Source organism: Trachinotus anak, unplaced genomic scaffold (assembly GCF_046630095.1).
Source record: "Trachinotus anak isolate AG129_WGS33_773 ecotype Australia unplaced genomic scaffold, CSIRO_AGI_Tana_v1 ptg000020l, whole genome shotgun sequence".
NCBI lineage: Eukaryota > Metazoa > Chordata > Actinopteri > Carangiformes > Carangidae > Trachinotus > Trachinotus anak.
The window spans coordinates 7634337-7652260 of record NW_027273871.1 but is presented as its reverse complement, the minus strand read 5'-3'; the positions used below and the strand labels follow the sequence as shown (position 1 = coordinate 7652260).

The window sequence follows — 17924 nt, the reverse complement described above, 5'->3', positions numbered from 1 at the left end:
CGCTCTTATTCTCAGAGGTCAGTGAAGACAGATGAACGTCTGCAGACTCTCAGGGTTAAAGGGCTCAGATCAGGACGGGGACAGAAATCAGACCTGGTCGTCTCCTCAGCTGCAGATTCAAACAGAACCAAACAGAGTGAAATAAAATCCTGGTTCTCTCTGCCACCAGGTGACGCTCACACCTGTGACAGCTCAGTGTCACAGAGAACAGCTCAGGTAGATCTCACAGCCTCACAGCTGACCTGAACTGGCTGAAACAGGAAGTGTGTGTAGTTAATAAGACCCAACAAACGGCTGTATTGTGTGATTGGTTCTGTTGTCGTGTGTTTTCCTCTCAGACGGCGTGGTGGAGCGTCAGGGCGTCAAAGTGCTCAGCTACCCACAGTACTGCCGCTTCCGCTCCCTGCAGAGGCGCATCCAGGATGGAGCCAGGGGGCTGGGGCTGCAGGACCCCCACCTGCTGGCCCTGGGGGGCGTCAGGGCGCTGCCCAACACCCAGGTGATGTACTGCAGGGACACGTTCAACCACCCGACGCTGGAGAGCAGCACCAGCTTCTCCTGGCAGTTCAGTGAGTGTCTTTTATAAAAATGTTTCCATTAACAAACAGGGTCTATATGAAGTGTGTGTGTGGGTGTGTGTGTGTGTGTGGGGGTGTGTGTGTGTGTGTGTGTGTGTGTGTGTGTGGCTGAAAGCAAATCAGCGTCACTGCCCCCTCTGTGTTTGTGTGTCACGCTGCCACCTGCTGGTCAGCTCCACCACAGCAGCCTGGGAGCTCAATGCTGCACATGTCCTCAACTGTGTGTGTGTGTGTGTGTGTGTGTGTGTGTGTGTGTGTGTGTGTGTGTGTGTGTGTGTGAATGGGTGAATGTAGCTTCTGTTGTAACGAGCTCTGAGTGGTTGATCAGATTAGAAAAACTCTACATAGGTGCAGTTCATTTAATCAGGATGGAAACTACAAGTACTGTTACTGCAAAGACAAGTAAAAATGTACTTAAAGTACCTCAGTTAAAATGTACTCGTTACCTTTTTAAAAGGAGGAAGAGGAGGGGTAAAAAATATGGTAATAATGATAATAATACAATAAGAAATAATAATAATTTAAATAAATTAAAGAACATCTTCAGGCTGCCTTTGGTATTTCATTGCTCTGAAAGCAAACAGTAAACTCCAGTGGTGCAGTTTGCTGCCTGTGCTCACAACAAATAATTACTCAGATGCTCTCAGTTGGCAGTTTATTAGGAACACCTGGACGATACAACAGCTCTGCAGTTTAAATGTTACTGATTGTTGTCAACAGTTGTTGATTCACTGTAGCAGAAATGATGAGTTTTAAAATGAAAACTTTGTGGTGTGGATGTAGCTTAAAATGTGTGAGTTAAGAAATTCTCTAAAGTTAGATTTTTAAAAATACTAGTACACAAAAAACAACTTTGTTACACTCATGAGAGTAAATGTGAATACGTTAATATGTCAGGGTGTGTCCTTCACACAGCTGACTGTAGGTGGAATGTTCTGGTAATACTGTCCTTGGTTGACAGATCTATTAAAACACCTTAAGTAAAGATTTCCTTAAAATAAAAACCTTAAGTCTTCTCCTTAAGGATTCCCTAAAATGAAGTATTTAAGGTTTCCTCTCATCTCCACTCAAAGTCAGTTAAGACCTTAGTGTCCAAACTAATGAAAAAACTTCAGTTACCTCTGAACCTTTTCCTCCTCTCAACAGTTTGGTTTTCTTTCCTTCTTCTCTTCCAACATTTATTTTCTACAGGCCAAACGTTGTGAGGTGAGATGATAACAGGTTGCTAATGCTAACAAAGAAATGGTCTCCATGGTAACGGTACAATTTTACACCTGTAAAACCTCTTACATTGCTGTAAATGACTTAAGAGATTGTGCAGCAGCCTTAAGTAGCTCCCTCAGCTAAGGAGAAATTCAACCTTAAGTGTCAAACTTAAGAAGAAAACTTGTGGTAAGTGTTGGTGAGATGTTGTTACTGATGTGATGAGGAGCTGTAGCAGCAGCAGGTCTCGTTGAAACAGCGTCGGCAGGTAAAGGGAGCGTCCTCTCAGAAACATCAGGGGAACTGAACCTGTGTCGACGCCCAGGAGGAAATGAAAGTTGTCTGAAGTTGTGTCGTCTTTGTTTGTCTCTATTGTGTGTTGGGACATTAACGAAATGACAGCTAATGACAGGAACAGGAGTAACGAGTCTGGTTATGTAAACCAGTGAGACATTTAAAACATGGCGATGGGCACTGACGACGTGGCAAGATTCAATAATCTGTCATCAGCTGATCAGACCGAGCTGTTCTGATCAGTAGAACAAACCTGTTCGAGAACATCTCAGACCGGTTCTGTTCACAGCTGTGAAACATGCGACTGTCACTGTCTCAGGTTGGTTCAGGATTCAGTTCATCTTTACTTCCTGTTTTCACATCAGCTGCTTATTTATCAATCGACCGACAGGATTTTAATACATCGTTATTTATTTCTGATTCTGACTCTGAAAGTTTGAGTTAGTTTGAGTCTCAGTGTCGCTGCTGCTGTTGTGGCTTCGTTGTGCTGTTATTTGTACATAGGTTATAAATATAGTGTCTCCTCAAGGGAAGAGGAGGATCATGGGAAGGAGAGGATCATGGGGAGAGGATCATGGGAAGACGGGGATCATGGGAAGAGGAGGATCATGGGAAACCTGTTTTGGTTTTATTTGTATCTTCAAACAAATGTAATTGGTCAGATCACCTCCTGAAGCATCACATGACATTACCTGACCTCTCAGGTATCCGTGGTGACTGAAGGTCGTACTGTTGAAACGTTGTGATGTGTGTGTGTGTGTGTCTGTGTTGTGTTGTGTAAAGTGACGACTGAATTCTTCCTCCATTTCTTTCCTGCAGGATGTCCGTCTCTCAGTCTTCGAGGACGACCTCGCAAGAGGAGAGGCCGCGACGGCAAAGACTCCCCAAACTCCAGCCAATCAGAGTCCTGGATCGAGAGGATGAAGGTCTTTATTATTATTTTTTTTATTATTATTCAGGTCTACGTGGTGTTGGTTTATAACGGTGGTGGAGTTTTCTGATCAAACTTAGTTTTACATTAAATGAGAAGCTTGTTCCATCAGGTTTTTTTAAGCCTTTCTGTTGGAGGTGGAGATTAAAATCCTCTTCCTGTCAGCTGTGAGTCAGCAGAACCAAACCTGATCTGGTCTGTAGACCCGTCTGACCCCCCCAGGCTGAACTGGAGTTTTCTGACGACCAAACAAAAATTAAAACTAAAACCGGTGATTGAATGTGTTTGAGTCGGTGCTGTTGAAGGAAGTGATGAAAAACACAATGAAGTGAAAACAAAATCACATTATAAAGGAAATAAAAACATTTACTGATGAAAAATAACAGACAAGAAACACAGAAAGTGTCTGTGCAGTAAAACCTGTAATGAAAGAGCAGCAGAGAAAGTTAAAGCTCCACCCAGTCTAAAGGTAGATATCCATGTGTTTGTGATTATAAAGCAGGTCTAGGTTCTATATTAATACTGTGAAAGTATCAAAGCCCCAGTCCACAGAGAAATGCACACAGCCTGTATTGAGAAACTGAGCCTTAAAACCAGCCGTCAGGACTTCTGGAACTTTGTGATGTCACAACAAAGCAGTCACTGGCCCAAGCCCCGCCCACCTGGACCCACCATCCAATGTTGCAGGATTTGGTTTCTCTGAGTGTTTACTTGAAATCTGCTACACAAATAAATCTTCTTATGGATCAAAACTTCAAAATAAAACACAGGAAAAGGGTAAAACATGGGACCTTTTAAAGAATGTTTGACTTTTACACTGAAATATCTGAACAGATATCAAACTGTGTGTGTGTGTGTGTGTGTGTGTCTCAGGAGAACGTGATGGGCAGCGTGGAGGTCGGCTGTGAGGGCAGCTGGCTCCCTCACCCGGAAGAGCAGCTGTTCCTGGATCAGCTCTACTCCTTCATGGACCGTCACGGCTCGCCCATCCACAAAGTCCCCAACCTGGGCTTCAAGAAGAGTGAGTCCGACTCTCTCTCTCTCCGTCGTGTGTGTGTGTGTGTGTGTGTGTGTGTGTGTGTGTGTGTGTGTGTGTTGGCGGACATGTTGTAATGAAGGATCTGTAAAGTCGAGTCTCTTTCTCTGCAGCAGCTGCAAATTTTCCCATTAATCAATAATCAATAATGACAAAGTGACAACATTATTTTAGATATTTTGTTGTAGAAGCTCCTTTAGCAGCGTCTCGTCGTGTGACTCCCAGAGAAAAGACCTGTTGATGTCACAGTGACATCATACCAGCAGCGTTATATAAAACTGACTCCTCCCACTATCGTGTCCTGAATCTGAATATAATACAGACATGACAAATATAAATAAATGTTTCATACGTTTCAGCAGCTGCAGGTGGAGACAGAGACAAAAATAAATCAGAATTCATTTATAATGAAGAGAAATCAGCAGGTCACAGACAGCGAGTTCCTAAATCGAGTCCTGAAAACAGTGGAAAGCAGAACGGAGTCGGACACGTTTGAAGAACTTGGTTTTATTGTTCCACATTTGTTTAGTCAAACTGTGAGAGTTTTATCTCAGTTACAAACCAGTTTGACTTTTATTTCCTCTGTGTTTCATATTTGCATCTGTGTTTCCTGTGCCGCTGCCCTCAAACATGTCCGTCCTCTCTGTCCTCAGTCGACCTCTTCCTCATGTACTCAGTGGTCAAACGGCTCGGAGGCTACAAAAAGGTGAGTTTGATTCACTTACCTTTATTTAAACATTAATCTAGCTTAGCATAAAGGGCTAGCCTCCTCTGCTAAAAACATTTAGTCGTTTTTACACTTAACAAATCAGACAGAGAGACAGACAGAGACAGAGACAGGCAGTGCAGCTCACTGCTGCTCTCTTCTCCTTTGCTCCGCCCACTGCTCTGAACAATACTGTATTATAAACCAGTGTATAATGTATGTAATTGTTCAAACACACACACACACACACACACAGTGAGTTAGAGGCTCCATCAGGAGGCGTCTGATTGGTGCAGAATTCATTCTGCAGCAGGACAATGAGTCCAAACACAACCAGCCTCATGAAGATCCGTCCTGTAGAAACACCTGCACACGGTCGGACAGGTTGTTCCAGCCTCCTGGAGAACCTCAGTTCAGGCTGCGTCTAGAACTGAAAGGATTCCTGCAGGAACTCGGTTCATTAAAGTCTTCACGCCGAAGCTTCGTCATGAGGCTCAGTGTCGCCATCAGAGAGGAAACAGTTTCTGGTTTCACACTAAATCACAGCAATGAACTCAGGTTCTGTAGCAGCAACAGTGTCAGACACAGTGTTTGTTATGAGTCAGAGAAACATGGAGACAGAGACTCATCAGTAAACCTGCTGAAACAGCTGACAGAGAAGTTTACCTTCCTGTTCAAAAAAAAAATCACTTTTGTTTCTAATCCTCCTCTGAATTTATCTGATTACTTGATTAATAATTGGTAGAATAGCTGATTAGTAAAATAATCAACAGCTGCATCCAAACCAAAACCATGAGTCGATCAGAAATAATCTCATTCAAAGAAGCTTTATCGACACGACTGAAGTCAAACACAGCAGAGCAGAAGGAAAAAAGTACATTTAAAGGTGTTAACAACAAAACATATTAACACTAATAATAGAAATTAAACAGGGACATGATCTGAAACTAGTCTGAGAGGAGGTGGTTCTAGTTCTCCAGGTTCTGTCAGTAGATTGTTTCATCAGGTTCTGTAAACGTGGAACAACAAAATGTACTTTTGAATACTTGAAAGAACAAATGTGACTGAACAACCTTCACTTGTATTTAAGTAACATTTGACCAGGAGGAGCTAAACTGTGACTCCAGTGATGGAGCTGATAATAACAATAACAATAACAATAATAACAATAATAATAATAATAATTTCATGGTTCTCAAAGACGCTTTACATAAGTTTAAAATGAACAAACACCCGATCAGGGAGCAAACGTCGCTCTGCATCATCGTTTTCAAAGGTTCCACAACACAGTCCTGGACCAGAACCTGCTGATCAGCTGATGGTATCATAAAGTAACTGTACCTTTAATTCACTAAACACTAAAACAAAACAGTAAACAAAGTAAGAAGAAAAACAAACAAGTTGTGCAGGAGCATCACTTACATATAAACAGAAAATCAAATAAATGAAATATTTACGGTTAAGATGTGAAAAAATATGAGCGAAAATTTAAAAGTGTGTGTGTGTGTGTGTGTGTGTGTGTGTGTGTGTGTGTGTGTGTGTGTATGTGTGTGTGTGTGTGTGTGTGTGTTACAGGTGACGTCGGACCGACTCTGGAAAGTGGTGTATAATGAGCTGGGAGGATGCCCCGGCAGCACCAGCGCTGCTACCTGCACCAGGAGACACTACGAGAGGTCAGACTGACCCCTGACCCCCTGACCCCTGACCCCCCCTACACTGAAACCCTACACATAAGTTAAATGATTCACACTGATCCCTGTGTAACTGTGTGTTTGTGTGTGTCTGTGTGCGTCTCAGGCTGATGCTTCCTTACGAAGAGCACCTCAGAGCAGGAGGAGCAGAGTTCAAAATCCCAGAATCCCCCACTCCTCCAAAACCCAGAGGGTTCAGAGGACGGAAACCGCTTCCTCGAGGCAGAAAACCGGGACCCAAACCCAAGGAGAAGAAGATCACACCGCCTGCTCCTCCTCTTCCTCCTCGGACTGTAAGTGACAGGCCAGCTGAAGGTTGTGTGAAGGATCAAATACGTTCATCAGTGTAGTTCACCTGCTGCGTCGCCACAGTTAAAGGCCCATGTTTCGCTCTGCACAGCAAACAAACCCTCACACACAGATTATTGATGCCGCTCACAGAAACACTGGTAATTGTGTTTCACATTAACACACATATAACAACACAGAACACACTAAACACTAGACAAACACAGTGGAAAAACATCTGGTCCAAACGTCCTGAAACATCTGGACGTTTAAAATCAGTGCAGTTCTTCATGAATTCATGATTTAACCCTTTGAAGCACAGAGACACTGATGGTCACATGACTCCAGCATCTTCTTATATAACTGACATGTCACCACAGTGTCAGTGTCAGGATTTTATGTGAATATAAAATAATATAAATATTATATTTTTAACCATTTTAGTTAGAGATGGGACTGATCTGATCCTATATCAGTATCAGGTCTGATATTGACGTCACTCACTATTCAGATATCAGGCGGACAAGGCCGATCCACTTACCGATCCAGATTCCAGTCCGCAGCTTGCACTGGACCATGATGTACAGTCTCACTGTGCTTCTTTGGAATCATTTCAATTCAGTGCATTTGTGTGTATTATATAACTTTAAACACATTTACAACAACAACAATAATATTAAAGTAAAGAGAGCTGTCAGAATCAGATCAGTTACAGAAAAAATTTGGATCGGCCCGTCTCTAGTTTTAGCAAGAGACAGAGTCACATGGTCTATAAGGTCACAGCAGGTTATTATTATAATATGTCAATAATTTAACAGGTGAAGGACAGAATCTTTCTCTGAATGAGCGTGAACTAAAGTCCATGTAGAAAGACAGAGCTACAGCAGCAGTGACACACACACACACACACACACACACACACACGCCGTGTTAAAGCGATCAGCGTCTCCTACAACAGATTCAACAAACCAGCTCAGGCTTTAAGAGACGCTGCTGACCCTTCATACTCCTCCTCTTCCTCTCTGACAGGTCGTGAACCCGAACGGCACCGTGGTGGTGAAGAGGGGCAGAGGTCGGCCGCCGGGAACGCGCAACAAGGCCACGCTGATCGCTCAGGCCAAGCTGCTGGCTCAGCAGCAGGCGAAGGCCAAAGCTGCAGCAGCTGCTCAGACTCAGCAGCAGAGTCCTCTGCTCCCAGCCAGAGGCAGAGGAGCGGCGCCGGGCAGCAGCTCGCACAGGGTAACGCCTCCCACTCACCCACTCATGGTTACTGTCGCCTGTTTATTCAGTCGGTCTGTGTCTGATCACACGTTTAAAAACACGCTGACCTTCTCCCTCCGTCACTTCCTGTTTCTTCTCCTTCCTGCAGCCCGCCACGCCGGCCATCCTCCCCGTCAACATGCCCCTCACCCCCGACCTCTCCCCCATGTCGGCCCCCTTCCTGCCCTTCCAGCCCAAACCAAAGGACCTGAAAACGGAGAGGGGGGAGTCCGTGGCCCCCGCTCCGGGCGTGCTCCTCTCCACGCTGCCTCGCCACTTCGTAGGAGGATCTCTGGGCGGCTTCAGCCCCATCAAAGGCGTGTGTCCCCTGGACGTCTTCAGGAGCCGTATCAGCCTCCAGAGGAGTTCGGAGAGCCCGGCGCTGACGCCTCAAGACCCCACCCAGAACCACCCGACCGTCTACCCCCTCCAGCCTAAAAGTGGAAGCCCGGACACACCTCATCCCAGCGGGGACCAGCCTCAGCCTCAGCCCCAGCCCCACCCGCTTCACCAGCAACACAACCGCTGCTCGGGGTGTAATGTGGACGAGGGAGCCCAGAGGGGGGGCAGCCGGGACACCAGGACCCGGCCCCTGCTGCCCCCTCTCCGGGTCCTGCCTTTGAACCTGGACTGCAGCGTTCAGGTGTGCCAGCTGATGAGAACTCGTCGTCTGGACTCGTCTCAGTTGCAGACCTTTACCCGCCGCCTGTCCGAGGCTCTGTCCCAGGACCTGAGCACCAAGCCCCCCTGCTCCCCCATCACCCCTCCCCCCGAGCAGGCGCTGCCTCTCAACCTCAGCAAACGCTTCACGGCGAAGAGACCCAGCACGGAGGGACCGGAGCCGAGCCGGGCGGCGATCAACGGGAACACAGATCAACCATCAGCCAAGAGACCCAGACTTGGGTGCACGGACCAGGCGGAGGACTTCACCCCGGGTGGGCGGTCCAGCTCTGGAGGGACCGGAGGAGGGCAGGATGCGGAGATGAAGAACCAGGAGGAACCTGCAGACCTGAGCTCCCCGAGCAGGATCAGGGCCTTCCTGCTCGGGCTGCCGCCTTTCCAGGTGAAACTGGAGGAGGATCTTAACGGGACCAGGTTCGGGAAGTTTCTCCCTCCAGGATCTGAGGCCGAAACCCAGAGGACTGAAACCGAGACCGGGGAGGGGGGGGCGGCCGTGAAGAAGGAGGTCAAGCAGGAGCAGGAGGACGTGGTCGACCTGGAGCGGCGGGAAACTGAGATAAGCAACAAAGTACGGAAGCCGGAGCAGCAGGAGGAGAAAGGTCCCACCCTCTGCTCTGGCTCCGGCCCCTGAGGAGCCCGGGGCCCCAAACACTGACGCACACTGTTTTTAGCTTTTTTCCCTCTGTTGTTATCAGAAAACTGTCGGAACCTGGACGTGGTCTTCACCAGGGCGCAGTGTTGGTTTGGGATGTGGGCTCAGGTTGAATCCTGAACGTGGACCAGGGGACGGTCCATCTGGACTTCTCCTGGTTTCCTTTTGTCTCCTGGTATTTCCTGTGGTTTTCAATCAGGGCGTTGATTGAAGTCGACACAGACTCATGACAATCACACATCGGCTCCTCCTCCTCCTCCGTTTCCGTCTCTTTCAGGTCAAAAGGAAACAGGAGTGAGACTGTGACTCTAACAAACACTGCCATAACCCTCCATGACACTATTAACTCCACTGTTCAACGTTAGGGTGAAATATTGAATAAGATCAATGATACTTAAAATAAAAATCAATATTACAGATATGGGTGATGCTATGCATCAAGACGTCATTATTAGCATTAGAGTGTACTGTAGCTCACTAGTTTCATTTTTTAAATTGTACTCTACTTCTGTAGAGAGATAGTTATTTTCTGATAAAATGTGTGGATGTTGTGTGGAGCTCTGGGTGCGGAGCTCCTCGGGCTTCACCTTATAGCTCGTTAAGTGAAGCCTTTCTATAGTCCTGCTCATTAGCTGAAATTATATAAACTCTCTCACACGTTTGTGCCTTAACCGGCCTGCGATCAGCCTCATCGCCGGCCTCAGACGCGTTCACTTAAAGAGATACCTTGATGTTGAGCCGCTCAGCTTCCTGTCACTCCTCAGCAGGGTTGGGTGTCAAATCCAACCGAGTTTTACCACGAAACTTCTGAAAGAGGCCAAAGTTCTCAGCTTCGTCTGAATGAATCAGAGCTCGGATCAGTGCAGGTCTCAGCGTTTGAGTGTCCAGGTTCGATACCCAGCCCTGCTGTTTGCTTTGTCGTCATCACTACCACTGCTCAGCCAATCAGAAGTCACATCAGCTGTTGACGAGGTCGTACATGAACATGTAGCCCAGACATTCAGACTACCTCAGGTTCTTCTTTTAAAACTTACATTTTCCACCTGTTTCGAGGGGGTGGAGCTTATCGCAAGGTGTATTAGCAGTGTGGGATGCTGGTCCGTAAACACACACACACACACTCAGACCCCATCTCCACCTGGCATTAAAGGACAGCTCGGTGGCAGCAGGAGGACGTTTGACATTTTGTTGGATACACTTTGTTTCCTGAGGTGAGGTTCAGACGACCTGGGTGGCGGATTCTGTTGCTTTTGGTCAGAACCAGTCCAGCTGCTCCCGCCTGTTTCCAGTGTTTAGCCACGTCCCAGTTCAGCGGAGGGTGTGGCCTATAAAGGCGAGGACCTTCGTATTCGTCGTAGACCGCAAAGGCTGAACCGAACTGAGACGGTCTGGTCTACGGAGGATTCTGACTTTGCATCACCAGCTGTTCCCGCCCTTACCATCCCGCATGACTCCTGTTGCCTAGCAACCTTGGCAACACAAAAGGTTTCAAGGCCCTTGGTTTTATATACTTGCATTTAAAGTGTGGTCCTCAGGCTCTCTGTTTGCTTTCATTACCGACACGCAGTGAATCATGGGATATGTTGGACACCTGAGGACGCACCTGTTGGAGCCTTTGAACCGAGACAGTCTGTCCTCAAACGCAGCCTCTGAAGGATCAGAGCCTGAACTGAGACACAGCTGGAGACCAGAGTCTGGCTGCTGTTTGGCTTCGCTCTCGTTTTAAAGAGAGTCATCACTGGAGCTATGAATCTTGGGATAGGTGGGGCTGCACTTCCTGAAGCCTTCTTAATGACCGTCGGTCTTCAGACGCAGCCCCCCAGCCGCCTTCGTGCTAAGCTAGGCTTACGCTCCTCTGGCTGTAGATGTCAGTCTCCTCAAAAGAAAGAAAAAACAAGAATATTTCCCAAAATGTCAAACTGCCCCTTTAAGACCCAACTGTCCAGATGTTTACACCTGGCTCAGGTGTGTTCTGACTCCTCCCATCAACATGATTAATGCCAGGTGGAAATGAGGAGTCAAACCCGCAGCATTCCCTCACATGGACCAGTCCGCTGATCTTCCTCCTCCTCCTCCTCTTCCTCAGACTCCATGTTGTCAGAAACCTTGTGCAGCTGAGCTCAGACATCAAGGTATCGCCTCCCTCAGCCTCCTTCGTCTCCTCTGCCACAGACGATGGTTCAGATTTGCACATCTACTGTAACCATGTGCTTCATATTTATATCTGCCATGTTGTTTTTCTTTCCTTTTGCCAATGTTTTTTTTTTTTGTTTGTTTTTGTTTTTTTTAAACCAGAGCAGTGGAGTCGACCACGACGCTGAAATGAACTGGTGCTGTTTATTCTTAGTTGTGTAGCTGTTGCCATATTGTTGTTGTTGTTGTTGTCCTTGTTTTTTGTCTTTTTTTGTTGTTAAAGCTGCAAAATCGTTTCATCTCAGCAAGTCATCAAATCTCATCTCCTCACAGCAGATTAATTATTTGTCCAGAAATGATTTTAAAGATTGAATTAAACAGATGCTGCGACTTGTTATGAAGATATTTGCAGTTTTTTCCTGAGGCAGAGACGGATCATGTGTTAATGACTGAGAGGAGGTCACAGCACCAGAGCACAGGTAACCCACCGGACTCAGACCTCCTCTGTTACCTTCTGTACTTCAGGATCTTATAAGTCATTACCTTACTGATCCTGTTGCCACGGTAATGTCTGGATATTTAAATCGATGCAGTAAGATTTAATATCTCACCAGTCTGATCCTCGTGCATCAGTCTGTCAGGAAATCTTGAATCTCTCTGAATGTGCTCAGTCTTTTTCACCAGAAATCGTTTCGTTCAGTCGTGACGAACGCAGATGTGTTCACAGCTGTTCTGGAGGGTGGAGTTAAAGCTTGAGGGCGGGGTTACAAAGAGGGGGCGGTGCTTGTCAGGTGATGGTTACGCATACAGGTCGTCTTATATTCAAGAATGAGACAGTTACGTGTTGACATCAGATGTTTTGTTTATGTGTTTCTGCAGACAGTGTTGCATTATGGGTTGTTTGTAGCTTTAATGTTGCTATGCTAGCAAGTGTTAGGTCTGTTTACTGTGACTCAGCAGTAGTTTAATGAGCCAGACGTAGGTGACGCTGCAGCAGATAAACTCTCACTTTATTTTTCAGTCTTTAAAAAGTCAGAGTGCTTCCTCCTGTAGCTCCACCCGCCCTCTGCTCCTCCAGCTCTGGCATCTGTTAGCAGAACAGGAAGAACAGGCCGAACGTCTTGTTCCAGCTCAACCTTGAATTCTCTCCAGATAAACGACCTGAAGCAGCTACGTTTGGTTAGTTTGCAGCAGTTTGTGAAACGAGATGAAACCAGACGGTGAACGGCTCCTGGAGAGGAACCAGCTGACAGACTCAACTAGTGCTAATGATGGATTTTATTTTGGTGGTGCATTTGCAGCTGTTCTGATAACAGTGTGTTGACATGTTTTCCATGTCCTGTTACCCCTGACCTATTAGCATCAGCATTAGCATTAGCCCCTGAGGGCCCAGGGCTTTGGGTAAATGGTTTTAAGTTATTGGATAAGTGATGATATTAGATTTTCCAGTCAGTGTGCAGGGTTTGAACCTGTGCTGTTGTTCTGCCCCCCCCCAAACAGCTGTAAACACTTCTGCCTTCATGCTGCGTAAGAACCAGTTCACACACTCTCACTGGGAGCCACAGCTCCACTGGACCAGTTGGTCGTTTTATTTCCTGCATGTCTTTATGTTAACGACTTGGTGCCACTGAGGGCTGAACGCCTGGTGTCATTAAAGGGGAGATGATATAGTGTAGACACAGCAGCATGTTAAACCAGTATGAGAGTTGAATAGTTGTTTTTTTTTTTCTCTTTCTTTTGGTTATTTAAGCTTTAGTTTGTAAAGGTTTCTTTAGGTTTAATTTCTTTTTTTTCCCTTTGATAAAGTTAAAGATTTCAATGTTTACATTTTGTTATGCATGTTCAGATTTGTTATATCCAGTGTTTTGCACACTACTTCAGCATCGCTCATGAGCGGCACTGCTCATTCATGGAAAAGGACTTAACATTAAGTGCCTGATACTTTGGTGAAAATTGGAGTCAGCAAACGAAAGTTGATTTTGCTCATTAGCCTTCATGTCATTGGCTTGAACAACGGCTCCTGTTGTGATGTGTCTTTGTGTTTGAAGCCTCTCCAGGCTGTGTGACGACGTGAGGGGGGGTTCTTGTTAAAAAAGCCACAGCAGGATCTCACTCAGCTCCACGTCCGTCAGAGCAAACCGGACCTAAAGGACTCGACAGCAGGGACAGAGCCGTGTCCGCCATGTGATTCATCCAGCGAGCGACAGTCATGGAGATAAATGATCAAATTGAAGGTGCTACATGTGACATTTTAGCAGCTGTGAATTGTTATCTCATTAACTGTAAAAAACAAGATCTCTTTTAAAAAAAAAAAAACTGTCCTGCAGCTTCTTCTTCTGTGGATTTTATATTTTGAGCTGCTGTTTGGGTTCAGAGGAAAATCTGGATCATTTCGTCCAGAAAACAGAAGGTGGAGCTGGTGTGTTCACATCTGAGATCAGGTCTGCAAGTCAAATTATTTTCATTGGTTAATCAAGAAAAAGGAAAATAATCTGCAAAAATTAAATAATTTAAACTGTAAAATATATATATATATATATATATATATATATATATATATAGAAAAATTCTTATCATGTCTTTAAATTGTTTTCTTTTTCCAGCAACCAAAAACATTTTCAGTTTAATAGAAATTCGTAAATTTCCACATTTGAGACCAGAGAATTTGATCTGATAAAATAAGTTGATAAAATATGACTTAAACATTTTTAGCTTTAAAAATTTTTAATTATTGTTGATGGATCTGTTGTGGATCAGCTGCTTTCAGCTGAATATTTCTGGTGTGTTGTAACTTTGCAGCTGAAATGACAAAGATCAGGCTGCAGCTGAAGATTATGTCATCAAATGTCATAAAATGGTGGAAAATTCACAGAATCCAAGTCGACATTTTCAAATACAGGACGACAGTAATGAAACATGTTCAGCAGATTCCCTCTTTTCAGAAGCTGGAGCCAGTGATGTTTTTTTCTGTTAATTTTCTGTCATTACACAAATCAGTTAATGAGCTAATGGTTTCATTAAACTTCTCCAAGGTTATCTGTGGTTTTTCCCCCTCGGTTGTTCCGTCAGTGACTCTGAGGTGATGGAGGTTCAGGGTTTTGGGAAACGATTTGATCCACTGACGTTAAAAACGCTGCATGTGGCACCTTTATAACCGGCTGGATGTTACGAACCGATGAATGTCTCAGTTTTCTCACCATCTGTCATTATTTGCTCCATGAAACAAACTCAGATCACCTGTAACACAGAGGCGTCAGTTTCACGGTCTGTTCTTTACAAACTGAGGAGGACGGACTCTTCCTGCTTTCACCACAGTCAGAGGGGGGTGATGTTATTCATGCTGACTGACCCTCTGTGTTCTCTCATGTGTGTGATTTGATGATTGCAGATCTGCAGCACAAACTCAAGTTCCTTTTTTTTGTTTCTATAAGCGTAAACGGCTGGCAGTGTCAGGTACCATTCCATTTTAACACTGTATATTTATAATAAAAGTAATCTGGTAATAACACCTGAGTGGTGTTTGTGTGTCTGTCTTTCTCAAGAAGTTGATTTATATCTGCTCTTTCACATAATAGAATATTTTTTTAAAAGAAAGTGAGTAGTTGTCAGTTAGCAAGAGCAAAGATGAAAATACCAAGTCATAATTTAAATTAGGAAATTAATATTTGAATAATGTTATAGCTTTAGAAGAAGAGTCACAATTTAATTAGAAGTTGTGTGAATGAGAATTAAGTTGTAATTTTAAGTGACATAATTAGGACAAAATCAAGAGTTTTACAAGACTATAATATAAAAATTATTCTTCAAAAGAAACTAATTTTTCATAGAGAATAAAGTTGTAATTTTTTGGGAAAAGTCAATGAGATCAAAATTGTAATTTCAAAGACTAGTAATTTTATGTGGAAGTAAACCTACAAGACTAAAGCTGTAATTAATTTTATGGTAATATTCATCATTTCAAATCAAATGTAATTTTATGAAAAAAATCAGAGTATTGTGGGAATAAAATTTTTGTTTTGTTTTAGTCATAAATTACATTAAAGCTAAAGTTGTGAAGTTGTAATATTATAAAAGAAATGTGACCATCAATGAGGAAAAGATCAATATCTCTGATCATATTTACCTTAGACATGTGGTTTGTAGAGAAACACAATGTAGAACTTTTATGAAGATGAAACTTAATCACAGCACAAAGTGATTTATTTTAGCATCAGCGGGTATTTTCCATCTGGAAAACTAATCAGTATTTGATTTTATTTCTGATTGACAGTTGATATTAACCAGATGAGATTCTTGCATATAAATTAAATATAGAAACTGTAAAAACTATATTTACTGGGCTAATAATCAATCTGTGAAGCTGTCTCTGACTGTGATTCCTCAGACTCAACACTGGAGGGAGGCAGAGGTCTGACTACAGCTGAACTGACTGCACAGAGAGAGAGAGGCGAGGACTGAGCTTTTATTCTGGAGAGTTCTGACACTGACTTCCTGCTCTCTGATCGATCACTGAAGTTTTCAACTTTTTGTCTGTTTTGTTTTTATATTTCAGTTGATTAAATAAAAAAAATAATCTGTACATTTTCTTACACATAAAACAGTTTCATGGTTTGTGGGTAAAGGTGCATTTCACTGATTTTACTCTTCAGGAATCTGTTTATTTGTCAAGAGGACGTCACATCCGGCTGTAGAATGTGTTCTGTGCCTCACGGAATCCTGGGAAATGTAGGACACTGTGTGTTTGGAGCTTAGTTCACCCCCCCCCCACCACCACCACCACCAATAACAACAACAACAACAACAACAACAACAACACCAACAACAACAACAACCCAGTTCACTAAAAGGCAAAGTTGCGGTATAGACTTAAAATTACAGCTTTACAGTGTAATAAAATATAATTTAAAATATAAATATAAAAATGGCTGCACTCTTCCTCTTCCTCCTCTTCCTCGGCTTGTTTCAGAAACATGCAGAGTGTAAACATTCACACCAAAGAGGAAATGAACACATTCCTCAGTCTGCTGCAGGAACATTGTTACCTACACTCTGAGTGTGTGTGTGTGTGTGTGTGTGTGTGTGTGTGTGTGTGTGTGTGTGTGTGTGTGACATCAGCAGGAGGGATTTGGGTTGTGCTGTGGTGACAGTTTTCTGCAGAGCTGCAGGTTCTACATTATATAAGACTTTAATCACTGATCTGTGTCATTTCAGGAGATTCACGGTGAAAAACCTGAACAGCAGAAACAGTTTTCAGTTTCAGAGAGACACAGTGTCAGTGCAGGCTGTGGACAGCGTTCTGTTGTGTGTCCAGTTTGTTTACAGCCTCGCAGCTCCACTCTCACTCAGCCGCTGACGTCACTGTTTTAGGAGAAGCTCAGTTTGTCCTCGTTCACACTGAGAAACAAAGTCTTCAGATCTGCACACTGTGGAGGATTTTAGGAAGAAGCTCAGTTTTGGGAGGAAAATAAAGAAAATGCTGCTTCAGTCTTGTAACCAGGTTCATGTGGACCTGGCCTCAGCCCGGCCTCTGTGACCTAACTATAGTGTGGTATAGTATTTATGATCTCATGTTACGCACTGAGCATTAACGCGTTCAGTTTCCCCGGTGACGATCGGACCCTGAACCACGTCTCACTCAGACACTGGTTGTTTTCTTTGGCTTCAGTATTTCGTGTCATTCAGTCTCAGTTTGTGGTCCCGGTTCTGGTTTCTGGTTCCTGGATTACAGAACTCACCGTGGGGCTCCGTCTCATGGGTTTGGTATGTGAGTCGTATTTTTCCTGCACAGCCAGACTTTTAACCCTTTGAGACTCATAAATATTTTCTTTTGAAGAATCTCCTCTTTGTCTGAGTCTGAGCTCAGATCAATCCACACAGACAGACCTGTGATATACACACACCATTATACTGTTATATACTCTACTGTTATATACAGACCTCTGTTATATACTCTTTATACTGTTATATACTCTATTATACTGTTATATACTCTATTATACAGTTATACACTCTACTACACTGTTATATACTCTTTTATACTGTTATATACTCTATTATACAGTTATATACTGTATTATACTGTTATATACTCTACTGTTATATACAGACCTCTTTTATATACTCTTTATACTGTTATATACTCTACTATACTGTTATATACTGTTATATACTCTATTACACTGTTATATACTCTATTATCTTTGATAATAGATTATATTTGACACCATCGATCATAAGATTTTATTACAGAGACTAGAACATATGGTCGGCATCAAAGGAACCGCACTAAGCTGGTTTAAGTCATATCTGTCAGATAGACTCCAGTTTGTTCATGTTAACAATGACTCCTCTATCATCACAGAAGTCAGTCATGGAGTTCCACAAGGTTCTGTGCTAGGACCAATGCTCTTCAGTCTATATATGCTTCCTCTGGGAAACATTATTAGGAGGCACCAGATGAATTTCCATTGT

General features: G+C 43.8%; 1 protein-coding gene across 1 annotated transcript in view; it reads left to right on the top strand.

Moving 5' to 3' along the window:
- Window positions 1–9739, top strand: part of LOC139637375 (AT-rich interactive domain-containing protein 5B) — a 29747-nt gene extending 20008 nt beyond the window's left edge. Inside the window, exons 5-12 of the mRNA XM_071506036.1 lie at window positions 339–569; window positions 2895–3001; window positions 3880–4027; window positions 4696–4748; window positions 6324–6421; window positions 6546–6732; window positions 7757–7966; window positions 8097–9739. Coding sequence (XP_071362137.1) covers window positions 339–569; window positions 2895–3001; window positions 3880–4027; window positions 4696–4748; window positions 6324–6421; window positions 6546–6732; window positions 7757–7966; window positions 8097–9299 — 2237 coding nt within the window. The 3' untranslated portion in view covers window positions 9300–9739. The remainder of the gene's footprint in view (window positions 1–338; window positions 570–2894; window positions 3002–3879; window positions 4028–4695; window positions 4749–6323; window positions 6422–6545; window positions 6733–7756; window positions 7967–8096) is intronic.
- The last annotated feature ends 8185 nt before the right edge of the window (window positions 9740–17924 follow it).